This window comes from Culex pipiens, chromosome 3 (assembly GCF_016801865.2).
Source record: "Culex pipiens pallens isolate TS chromosome 3, TS_CPP_V2, whole genome shotgun sequence".
NCBI lineage: Eukaryota > Metazoa > Arthropoda > Insecta > Diptera > Culicidae > Culex > Culex pipiens.
Window position 1 is genome coordinate 166,376,013 of NC_068939.1, and position 12,777 is coordinate 166,388,789.

Below are 12,777 nucleotides of genomic sequence, written 5' to 3' on the forward strand. Positions count from 1 at the left end.
TAAATTATAAAATTATTAAATTATTAAGTAATTAAATTATTTAATTATTAAATTATTAAAATATTAAATTATTAAATCATTAAATTATTAAATTATTAAATTATTAAATTATTAAATTATTAAATTATTAAATAATTAAATTATTAAATTATTATTATTGCGGGCGTCAATAATTAGAGTTTACGCGCGGTGATACGACCGCAAGATAATGGGCGCATGACAGCCGCATGACAACCGCAGAACAAATTTTCGGCTGTTGTCAAAGGTTGCCTTGAGTTTTCCGCCGACTTTTTGGAAAATATTCAAAACAAACCAAGTTGACAGCCAAATCAATGCAGAATTTCAGTTCAACTTCTTGATTTTTACTATGCGGTAGTTAGGCGGCAATAATCTCCTGTCACTCACAGCGAAGGAGAAACGTGATTTTATCTCGCAATAAGCAATAAATTATCAAATTATTAAAATATTAAATTATTAAATTATCAAATAATTAAATTATTAAACTTTTAAATTTTTAAATTATTACATTATTAAATTATTAAATTATTAAATTATTGAATTATTAAATAATTAAATTATTAAATTATTAAATTATTAAATTATTAAATAATTAAATTATTAAATTATTAAATGATTAAATGATTAAATGATTAAATTATTAAATTATTAAATTATTAAATTATTAAATTATTAAATTATTAAATTATTAAATTATTAAATTATTAAATTATTAAATTATTAAATTATTAAATTATTAAATTATTAAATTATTAAATTATTAAATTATTAAATTATTAAATTATTAAATTATTAAATTATTAAATTATTAAATTATTAAATTATTAAATTATTAAATTATTAAATTATTAAATTATTAAATTATTAAATTATTAAATTATTAAATTATTAAATTATTAAATTATTAAATTATTAAATTATTAAATTATTAAATTATTAAATTATTAAATTATTAAATTATTAAATTATTAAATTATTAAATTATTAAATTATTAAATTATTAAATTATTAAATTATTAAATTATTAAATTATTAAATTATTAAATTATTAAATTATTAAATTATTAAATTATTAAATTATTAAATTATTAAATTATTAAATTATTAAATTATTAAATTATTAAATTATTAAATTATTAAATTATTAAATTATTAAATTATTAAATTATTAAATTATTAAATTATTAAATTATTAAATTATTAAATTATTAAATTATTAAATTTTTAAATTTTTAAATTATTAAATTATTAAATTATTAAATTTTTAAATTATTAAATTATTAAATTATTAAATTATTAAATTATTAAATTATTAAATTATTAAATTATTAAATTATTAAATTATTAAATTATTAAATTATTAAATTATTAAATTATTAAATTATTAAATGATTAAATGATTAAATTATTAAATAATTAAATTATTAAATTATTAAATTTTAAAATTTTTAAATTATTAAATTACTTAAGTACTAAATTATTAAATTTTTAAATTATTAAATTATTATTTTTTTTTTGCCATTTTCTTAGTTCGGATCATTTTCGGAGTCATATTTTAGTTTAGAGAAATTTAGAGAAGAAAATAATAGAAATTTCGTGTTTCAATTTTCCAGAGTTAAGTTTTGGCGAGAATTATCAAGTATTAAATCCCTAGATTGTATAATTTGGTGATTTATTTTATGGTTTGATTTTTTTTTCCTGAATTTGTTTTTAAAGCAACGATATTTAAAGTGTTGCAAAAAATGCTAATATTGTTTCAGAAATGGCAATAAAGGTTCCATTTGGTACAGGTGGGATATGAATCCACAACTGATCAACGGTACTGATCCAAATGCCTTCTGTATTATTCTTTCGCGATTTTTTTTTTTATACGGCGCGGATTTCGCGCGGATTGGGTTTTGGGGTCGGCGCGGATCTGGCGCGGATTTTTTTTCAACTTTTCCGTAACAACCCTGTATTTCTTAGTTCTAATTTTTTTATCAATTTAATTTTTTTTTGTTTTTTTTTAATTTTACCATTTTGACGAAAATAATTGATTGATTTGATGATCACACTGCAAATTTTTAATATAGAATTATTTTTAAAATAATATTGTGTTTCGGGAATTTTTGATTTTTTTCATGATCTTTTTTTCTACGCATTTAAAAAGGAATTTACAATTTGATTTTAACCTTAAATTTGACACCAAAAATGTATGATTTTTGGGCGGCCTTTATTATATCTAACAATTGATTTAATATTAAATTCAAAAATTATTAAAAAATTATAGAATTTTGAGAGTTTTAAATTTCAAGAATTATAGAATTATGAGAATTTGAAAACATTAGAATTAAAGATTTTTTTAAATTAAATAATGAAACAATATAAAAAAATAATAATTTAGAATTTCGTAAGAAAATAGATTTTCGTTCAAAATTTTTAATATTGAGGATTTCTTTTTATTTTTGAATGATTAGTTTTCGATATTTTCTTCGTTTTTACGTTTTTAATTTTCTACAATTTTAAAATGCGTGTTTTTTTTTAAATTTTAGCATTTTGACGAAAATAATGCGCATCATTTCTTGACCACGTTCTTTCCAATAAATCAAATGAAAATTTATGCAAAATTTTGCATCTTTGATGTCCATACTTAAAATTTGAAATATTGGAGTATCTAAAAATAGAATGGTGTTTCGTGATTTTTTTGGATTTTTTTTGCATGTTTTTTTTTTCTCCCATGTGTGTGTGTGTGTGGTCCTATCCAATACCCGCTAACCGGTAGCGAAATTATGGGAAAGTATAATTTGTATCAGACTTTGTATATGCCGAATGCTGATAAACATTATCTCAGTCCCGGGTATCAGGTGGTGATAGCCCTCGCGCTGCTTCCAACGACCCGTTTCAGAATGACAGAGCTCCTTGCGGTCCAATTCCGAGGTCGCTGGGCATAGGGACGTGGCGTTACATCGTGCTGCCACCTGGTTTCAGCCCCGCCTAAACATAGAAGCAAGCATCTGAAGGAAACTCGATCTATATTTAGACTTCCAATCCCGTCAGGCAAATCAGGGATCAGCGCGTATTTAATATGAGAAGATAACATGTTTCAACACTACGGATCAATTCACTGTTACAGTGTAAACCTTCTGATGGCCGACTACTTAGCGTCCCAGACCACCAATCCAGGGGTGTGAGTTCGAATCCCACCTGATTTATTTTCGTTTTTGTTCATATTCAAAGTTCAAATTCCTCATTCCAAATTTCAAAGGTACCAGCCGGGATTTGATCCCTGAACCTTCTGCTTGTGAGGCAGAAGCCGTAACCACCAAGCCACGGAGCCGGTCTGCATGTTTTTTTTTCTCCCATGTAGTTAAAAAGGAATTTACCCCTTGCAATCGGTGTTTTTTTGGTTTCAGCATTTTCGAATCTCTTTTTTTTATTTTCATAAATTTTGTGTGTATTTTCAGGGGAACAAAAAAAGAGTTTAGAGTCTCGAAAATAAATCTATGAATGCAAACAGAACAAAGCATCGACAGCGTATCTAGATTTTTAAGCGAAGATGGCGTTACGAATCGAGCACGCCCGAAATGTCTAAACCTCGCAGTGGTACCAACATTGCAAAAAAAAGTGTGCCATGGCATGACAGCCACACTTTTTTTTCCTAATGCTGGTACCACAGCGTGATTTTGACATTTCGGGCGTGCTCCATTCGTAACGCCATATTCGCTTAAAAATCTGGATAAACCAACAGATCAAGCTGCACGTAACAGCGCAGGCGTTTACGCTTCGACTTGACGACTTGGCGATCTTTCGACTTGCGCTACTCTTTCGGCAAATCTATAATACTTACTTTTCAAATTCTGTTCAAATGAACTTGGAATGTTTGCCCTGAGTTGTGGTTTTCCTTATTTTTGATTTCTTGATGATTTTGAAAAAAAAATCAAAAGCAAAAAAATAAAACAATCAAATGAACCTTCCCTCCCTCTCTTGCAGAACCGAGATCGTGCACGTGTGGAACGACGGCGGGCTGCAGGTGCGCGGCCCCACCCACTCGGCCCAGCTCGTGCTGGACGGGGTGGCCTACCTTACCGACGCGGTCGCCAGTGTCGGCGCCCAGCCAACGAAAACGCTCAAATCGTGGGTCGCGGACAAGATCCGGCCGGCGTACTGGCGCCCGGACAGCGAGATTACGGTGAGTTTTGTTGTTAGGTTCATGTTTTGAGGAGAGGATTTTTTTGTAAAAATGGGTTCTTTTCACAGTACTGCAAGGGTTGCACGTGCAACTTTGAACGGTTGGACCTGCGGAAGCACCACTGCCGAAGCTGCGGAGAAGGATTCTGCAGCGCGTGTTCCAAGCACAAGATGCGAGTGCCGAGTCGGGGCTGGGACTATCCGGTTCGGGTGTGCAACCAGTGCCGGGACGAGCTGCTGAAGGCGGAAAAGTACGGCACCAGCGTGGGCGATCCGGCCACCAACGGGACAGCAGGTAGGGCGTTGAGCGCTGGATCTTTGTCTTCCCTTGAGATGTCTTACTCACGTTGGTGTTTCTTCTCTCTTGCAAATTCTTCAAATCAAACCCGAAAAACACCACCCCCGATTGGCGTAACTTGTAACGTAATTACGTAATTTGTAACCCACCCTCACACAGTCGCTGCCAACGGCGACTCAACTCAACCAGATCTGACGTCTTCTGCAGGCAACAACTCTTCGGCGACCGACAACTCGGAGGTTCTGGTGCGAAAGTACGGCGAGGTCGTCATCAACACGCTCACCAACATCGGTGCTGTCCTGGAATATCCCAAGGGTAAGACGGAATATCCGTTGCGGTCCTTGAACACCTTACCAAGCTGTCTCTCCCTCCCGCAGACCTGATCAAAGACTCCGCCCGGCCCTCGTACTGGGTTCCGGACGCGGAAGCGCCCCGCTGCCACATCTGCGAGCTCGTCTTTGGCTGTCCGGAGGAGCTCAACTCGACGACCCCGCTCGTGCAGGCCGGACCGGCCCTCAACGGAAGACACGGAGCGTCCCCCAGCCGATCGACTCCGTCAACTGGCGGCGGCAGTCCGGTGGTCGTGCCGAGACCGTCCTCCTCGTCGTCGTACCTGGCCATCGACCGGCGGAGACATCACTGCCGCGCCTGTGGGAATGCCGTGTGCGCCGGCTGTTCCGAGCATCGCCGGCCCGTGCCCAAGCGGGGCTGGCTGAGCGACGTGCGGGTGTGCAACAATTGCTTTTCTAGTGCGGATTAAGTTGTCGTGTTTCGTTTGTTCATTTCTAGAGTCGTATTATTCGTTTTTCTCTGCGCAAAAAAGAAAAAACAGATTGGAACTCCCGTGACATTAAAACTGGATTGTGATATTTTTCATGTGTTGTAACAACTTTTGGTGTAAATTAGCAAAAACAAGAAAAGCACAGTTTTTGGTGAGCTTCTTTCTAGAGACTGGTACCTTTAAAAAAATGATTTCCAAATTGTATTCTACTCTAAAATCTTGTTCAACAAAATTGGCACATTTACGCTACCTATTTGCAAATGTAGAAAATGGCACACACAAACAGAGAATATAAATAAAAAAGTTTTAGAGATATGTAGATTGTAAGCAAAAAGCTAAAAACGAATTAATCCTCGTATCTTTAGGCACGTAAGCTTATTGCAGTAGAAATAGTTGACGTATGTATCAAATATATTTAACAGTTTAGAGTCAGATAAATATATATTACACAGATATTGTTGATCATTATTATTTTCAGTAAAATAAATAAAAAACGATTTCTTTCAATTTATAAATGATGCATTTTTATTCACAAAATCAAAAAAAATCCAATCACAAAAACAAAAAAAAAATCAAAATCAAATTATTCGCTCTACAGCATTACCTTGGCGTTCTCTCGATTGCGAGATTCCTACTCGAAACTAGGTGTCCGAAGGAACCTCTCTTTTCACACCTAAGCTTCCATCCACCCCGGGATTCGAACTGACGACCTTTGGATTGTGAGTCCAACTGCCTACCAGCGACTCCACCGAGGCGCAGGACCCAGGGAGACGACTCCTACACCTGGGCTGAGCTATCGACCTAACCCGTTAGATTAGACCGGGGCCAACATTTACTTCCCCATCCGAAGGAAGGCGTGACCAGACAAATCTCGTCTCGAAAAATGCCACCGGGACCGCGTCTGGGATCGAACCCAAGCCGAATAACAAAATAACATCATCATCAATTAAAATAAACAGTTTTTTGAATTCTGATATTTTAAATTATAAAATTAAAAAAAACACATTTGTTTAAGCATAGAGAATTTTACAATGGAACGGTGTGTTTTAACAAATTTCCGCCAGGTTCGCGTTAGTTGTGCGCTATATCCCTCTGGTGGCACATTGGATGAACTAATTTTAAACCAATAGATGTCACCACTGTGACGTAAACAGTTACCGTACCGGGTAGTAAAGTAATATTGGCATTGAATAATGATTTGTAGTTGCTGAGATATTCACAAAAAAGTAAATTTCTCAGAACAAATTTTTACCACCAAACGAACAGCGCCATCTATGAGAAATTTTGGCCCATCCGGTAACCCACTTGTAAAATGAACCAATCTAAAAATTTTAAATTTAGACCGTTGGAAATATATTTTTGAAGTTACATAAACACATAAACTTTGAAAAATATTTGCAACGGCCTTATTAACGCAGTTCATACTTTCAGAATTTTCGAAGCTGAGCTCCGAATTTAAGGATTTTATAACATTTTAATTTTTGAATTTAATTTTGGAACTTCATAATTTCAGAAAATCTTAAATTTGTAAAATATAAACATAACCCAACCCCGCCTTTAGACGGGCTTCGATTTAAAAAATCGCCAAAAATCAATTTTTCAATCAATTTTTGATCTTTAAAAAGCATTGGAAAGAAGAACTTTTAAAATTTTAGAAAATTTATGGGTTGGAAGTTTTACTTGTTTTATGTGACTTTGCCAATGTTTTAAAAAACTTTAATTTGTTAGGGGTCAACTTTGGCTCTGTTTTGTGCTAACATATCCTTTACTTTAAGTAAAAAGAAGTATGCAGTAATTTTTCTAGTGTCCCAGACTATGCCTCTGCGATTTTTTTACAACTTAAATGAAAATGGTGCCATTTTATAGCAGAAAATGTGAAAAACAAGCAAAAAATTGAAAAAGTGACTGTAAAAACATGAAAAAAATAGAAAGGCAAAATGTAATGATAGGAGGTGGTAGAATAGGCCAAATACTACCAAAAAACAAACATAAACTAGACAAGATAAATGCAAATTAAAACACGGGAAAAATTAAAATTTTAGAAAAAAAAATTGAGCAGTAGAGGGTTAAATTACTTAAATGATTGAATTAGTAGCATTTTAATACAAAAAAAATCGCAGATTATTATTTGGATTTTGTTCAATAAAAAAAAAATCTGCACAATTTAGTTCTGAAATCCTGATTTTTTTATGTTTTAAAATTTTGAAAGCAGAGTTCGGAAATATTAAAGTTCTAAAATCCTAAAATTATTATGAAAAAACTATGCTATTTAAAAATTCTATGTTTCCAATGCTAAAATTTTGAAATTAAAAAAAATCTAAATTAGGTGTTCAAAAATTTTATTGCTGAATTTCAAAACTAATGCAACTATGGATCAACATAACAATTGCACAAAATTTTCAGCTCTAAAAAGATAATATCTTAATATTAATATTGAAAAATAATAGGATCATAATAAAGTGTAACGCAAGGAATAACTAACTGAACTGTATCAAACCAATTTAAACAAAAAAAAAAAAATAAGAGCCATGCACAAACTACTTGTTTACTTTTTTTACAGTGTTTAATTACTTTATGGATGATCCCATATTTGAATTAAGAGTTTGAGATCATCCATAAAATAAAAAATATAAAAAATAAAATTCAGCGAAATTTTAATTATGTTTTGTAAGTTAAAAATTCCAAGTTAAGAAATTAAATATTTAGCTAGATCTGAAATAACTGATTTTTCATGTAAAAAAAAAATAACCAAAAAAATAAACTCTTTAATTGGGTCCTAAAATGAAGCTTAAATTGCTATGTTATAGTTGTCCACAACGAAAGAGATTATTGTTCTTAGTACAGTGACCCTTTATACGATCACAAATGGTTTAAAATCGATTTTTAAAATCAATTCTAAAAAATTAACCCAACAGCCCGCCCTTCTTGACAGAAAAGGTCCTACTTGACAGTTCATTCCAAGGGGACCATAGTTGATCCATCGAAAAATGTTGTCTTGTCAATTTTTATATATTTTGCATGATCAGGAATGGTTTTTAAGCAAATTGCCAAGGTTGTTAACGATAAAATTATCGAGGATCGATGACGATAACGATAGTTCTATCGTTATCGTTATTTCGGTAATTCTATCGGCGATATATTGTTCACAAAATGCCGTATTTTTTCGAATGTACTCAAATTTTTAAAATATGCAATATGGGTATCAAACGAAGCGAATTTTTGTATAGTTTTTCAATTTATTAGATTTTTTAAATACCTAAATTTTGACAAAATACCGGTTTTTGCCTTTCTTACAAAAGAAAGGTTTAAGGTTTGCTTTTAGAAAAACGCTTTTCTCAGAAATCTTTAAAAAAAATCGTGCACGGCGAGGAATCGTCCCAGAAAAAATCCTTTTACTAAATTGAAGGTTTAATTTTTGAGAGATCTTTTTCTGAAATACTTGGGTGATGTCTGTATTCGCTCTTAAAAATTTATATCTTCCATCATTGGAAACCCGCTCGTAAAACCCACAATTTTTATAATTCAGATTTGTAGCCGTGGGGTCAGAGACGAACATTTTATTTTTCGATTCATGATTTTCGACCAGTAAATGTGGTCAAAGCCATTTTAAAGAGGTATTTTTCGGACTATTTTACAGATAACACTATCAAATTAAAAGAATTCAGTTTCCAACAAAAAGCCATTCGAAAACATGCGCCATAAACTGCTTGGGCCCAAAATTTGAAGCTTTTCCAAAATGTATTTCCAGAGATATAGCCATTTTAGTGTTTTTCGTCTTTTTTACCGTATTTTTTCCTGTTAAATTGTTGGTATTATACAGAATCATATACTGAACATCAAATTCGAAGTCCCGGTTCGTTCTCGCTCGAAAGATCGACAAGTCGTCAAGTCGAATTACGCTGCGCGTGAAAGTGTTCTTTCTGGCTTCTCATGATAGATCGACAAAGTGCAATAGACGAATCCAGTTTGAAATGGCCGCTAGGTGGCCAATGGTATTAGAAATGACAGCTTCCATGTATTTGAATATGGGAGCTCAGAAAAACTCAATTTTTAAGCAATAAAATGATTATTTATGATAAAAGTATTGATTGATTAGGTGCACAAAATGTGTCTAGAATATTATTAAAATAAAAACTGTTCGAAAAATTTGCAATCGAGATAAGTACACCATCCGATTCAGCAGGAATTTTGGGCACCAAAAATATATAGTTTTCATATGTTAAGTATTTTATTTTAAAAGAAAATTAACAAAACGTATGAAAATCGACACATTTAGCTGTCAAATCTCTCACCATCAAAAAGCTGCGTTGAGCTTTCGCTGGATTTGTCTATATCGATACATATTTTTTTAAGGTAATCATAGACTAACATTAAAGACTGAGTACCCTTTATTTTTTTTTTCTAATAATGTCAATCCAATTATTTTTTCCTAAATTTTAATACCTTGCGACCCATAATGTAACTCTGAATTTAAAAAAAAATGCATTCGAGGTTTAGTTTAAAAAGATTTGAAGCTTTATGTCAATTTCTCACTGGGTGGACCAATATATTTTTCGGAGTCTCATCATTTTGTAAGAAAGGCTCTATTGCACCTTTGGTGATATTAAATCGTTTTTTTTTCTCGGAAATACTGATATATTCAAAATTTTCAATATGCGTAATTTTGTATGCTTTTTCACTTTATTAAATACTTTTTGTAAATTATAAAAAAAATCACAAATTACTGGTTTTTCAAAAATACTAAAATTTTCATGATATGCAAATGGGTATCAAGCGAAGCGAAATTTTCTTTGCTTTTTCACATTATTGGATTATGGGTAAAAAAAACACAAAAAATTCATAAATTACCGTATTTTTTAGAAAAAAAAACTCAAATTTTCAAAATTTGCAATATGGGTATTAAAACGGTATTTTGTAAAAGAATAGTATTTTCCAAAAAAAACTCTAATTAAGTGAAAAAGCATAGAAAATTTCAATTCGTTTTATACTCATATTGCATATTTAAAAAAAATATATATTTGAAACAATACGACAATTTGTAAAAATTTTAGTAATGAAAAAAATCTCTATTAAAGTAAAAAAGAATGCAACATTTTAATTCCTTTGATACCCATATTGCAAATTAAGAAAATATGAGTATTTTCGAAAAAATACGGTAATTTGTGAAAATTTTAGTATTTTCCAAAAAACTCTAATAAATTGTAAGAGTATACAAAATTTTAAATCCATACTTCAAATTATGAAAATTTCAGTAAAAAGTACGAAAAATAAGGTATTTTGTGAACATTTTTTTTATACTTTGAAACTAACTACATTTTCAAAAAATATATTCTTAGTGAAAGCATTGAAAATTTAACATGATGTAGTTGAATTAATCGATTTTAGAATGATTTTAAAAATGAGTTATCGTCCATTATCGGCGATAAGATTAACGCCAATAGAATTATCGAAATAACGATAACGATAGATTATCGTTACCGTCCCGATGATAACAATAACCATTATCGTTATCGTCAGACGATAATATTATCGACGTTAATTTTATCGATTAACAACCTTGCAAATTACAAATCAACAATTTAAAAATGTAAAAATTTTAAATTCTAAAAAAATAAGTCCTGAAATTTTTGAATTTAGGGTTTTTGAATTTTTAACATTTTACTGGAAATTTAAGACTAAATGCCATTTTTATATTGGAAAACATTTTAAATTTTTGATCCCAAAATTTAGATCTATTTTTTTTTATTTAACTTGATGTTCAATGAAAAATCATGATTTAAGATTAACTATTCTCAATACAAACACTCCATAATTATTCAGATCGGTGATCTCAATGTAATGCTCCTGCTATTTAGATCGTCGATCTTATGAAAGAGAGAGTGTGTGTCGCAAATCAGGTCGTGTTCTTTCAATGTTCAAAAAAGCCAAATTAAACTTTATAACAAGCTGTATTCTTTCAGCCTCTTTTACAACGAATTATCTTACAAAACGTTCGCCGCCGCCATTACAAAAACTGATCAACGCCCTTGCCAACCGCCTGCTGCACATTCTCGTACCCATTCTCCTTGAGCAGCTGGCCCAGCTCCTGCTTGACCCGGGCCACGATCGGAGGCCCGTGGTAGATGAGCGCCGTGTACAGCTGAACCGCACTGGCTCCCGCGAGGATTTTCTCGTACGCATCGCGCCCGCTGAAGATGCCACCGACGCCGATGATGGGAACCCTTCCGCCGGTCCACTTGTACACCTTGGCCACCAGCTGGGTTGATTTTGAGCTTAGCGGTGCTCCGCTGAGTCCGCCGAGCTGGCCGGCGTTGATGCTTTTCAGCTCCGACGGTCGATCGATGGTGGTGTTGGAGACGATCAGTCCGTCGATGGCGCATTCCTTCTTTTGGATGACGGCGATGATTTCCTGAACGCAGCCGTCGGACAGGTCCGGGGCTATTTTGACCAGAATGGGTCGCTGCTCGTTGGGTGGGAGGGCGTTTCTGGCTTTCACGATTTCTGTGAGTAAACTTTGGAGAGTTGATTTGTTTTGCATGGTGCGAAGACCGGGCGTGTTTGGGCTGCTAATGTTAACGACGAGGTAGTCTGCTAGCACGCTGAACTTGCGGATGCCCTGGACGTAGTCCTCGATGTTGTCTTCGGACTTTTTGTTCCGACCGAGGTTTATTCCGAGCGTTACTTTGAGGTCGCCGTCCTGGCGAAGTTTCTTGATTCGTTCGAAGACCACCTCGTGGCCTTCGCTGTTGAACCCGTACCGGTTGACGATGGCTTTGTCCTCGTTGAGTCGGAAGACGCGCGGTTTCGGATTACCCGGTTGGGGTTCCGGTGTAACCGAACCGATCTCCACAAAGCCGAATCCCAGCCGTTCCAGTCCTTTGACGGCCTCTCCATGCTTGTCGAATCCGGCCGCGATTCCTACGGGGTTTTCCAGTGTTTTGTTAAGCAGTTGAGTGCGCAGCACCTCCGGATCTTGGTAGCTTGGACGGACAACTTCCATTTTGAGACCTAGCACTGCCAACCGGTGGGCGAGCTCCGGAGGAACCATCCGCACCATTGGCATGAAAATATTCTCGTAAAAGCTCTCGTTGCACTTGTACAGGCAAACTCCACAGTAGACGGACGCCGCCAGGGTGGACACTTTCAGCAGCGACCGGAACTTGTTCTGCCGGTTGGTTAGAGCATTACAAAAAGTTATGAAATGCTGATTTTCATCCTTACCGGTGTGCTTACACGACATGGATTCGCCGGATCAATTCGATTCATTGTGGTGCCTGTTTTGTACATATTTCACAAATTTCCCTGATTTTAAACCGATTAAAAACTTAAAATGCAATCAAAAACGCAATTTTTCCTCCGACCAGATGTTTTTGTTTACATCTGCAACCGCGCGCGCTCTGCTGCCGACCGTTACGTAAACCCGGCGAAACGTCACTGAATCGTAACGCTTGGTAACGCCTTCAAGGAACTCACGCGGTGAGAACCCCGCAAATCGCGCAGACAGACGGCTGTC

General features: G+C 33.8%; 2 protein-coding genes across 5 annotated transcripts in view; one reads left to right on the forward strand and one right to left on the reverse strand.

The window, feature by feature from the left end:
• Positions 1 to 5,719, forward strand: part of LOC120419062 (zinc finger FYVE domain-containing protein 1-like) — a 28,638-nt gene extending 22,919 nt beyond the window's left edge. For 3 of the 4 annotated variants that reach the window (XM_039581641.2, XM_052710134.1, XM_052710135.1), the window contains exons 3-6: positions 3,988 to 4,186; positions 4,255 to 4,480; positions 4,643 to 4,798; positions 4,861 to 5,719. In XM_039581641.2, coding sequence (XP_039437575.1) covers positions 3,988 to 4,186; positions 4,255 to 4,480; positions 4,643 to 4,798; positions 4,861 to 5,243 — 964 coding nt within the window. In that variant the 3' untranslated portion in view covers positions 5,244 to 5,719. The remainder of the gene's footprint in view (positions 1 to 3,987; positions 4,187 to 4,254; positions 4,481 to 4,642; positions 4,799 to 4,860) is intronic. The other variant, XM_039581647.2, reaches the window with a different exon arrangement.
• A 5,493-nt stretch (positions 5,720 to 11,212) lies between these two features.
• Positions 11,213 to 12,649, reverse strand: LOC120418911 (dihydroorotate dehydrogenase (quinone), mitochondrial). The gene is made up of 2 exons (XM_039581442.2): positions 12,486 to 12,649; positions 11,213 to 12,429 (listed from the first exon to the last, which is right to left on the reverse strand). Exons 1-2 carry the CDS (start codon positions 12,549 to 12,551, stop codon positions 11,269 to 11,271), a joined length of 1,227 nt encoding a protein of 408 aa, XP_039437376.1. The 5' UTR covers positions 12,552 to 12,649; the 3' UTR covers positions 11,213 to 11,268.
• Positions 12,650 to 12,777: the final 128 nt, after the last annotated feature.

Coding starts and splice junctions, on each gene's coding strand:
- LOC120418911 (XM_039581442.2), bottom strand. CDS start 12,551: ATGTACAAAACAGGCACCACAATGAATCGAATTGATCCGGCGAATCCA. Junction 12,430..12,485: donor CATGTCGTGTAAGCACACCG/GTAAGGATGAAA, acceptor ACCAACCGGCAG/AACAAGTTCCGGTCGCTGCT.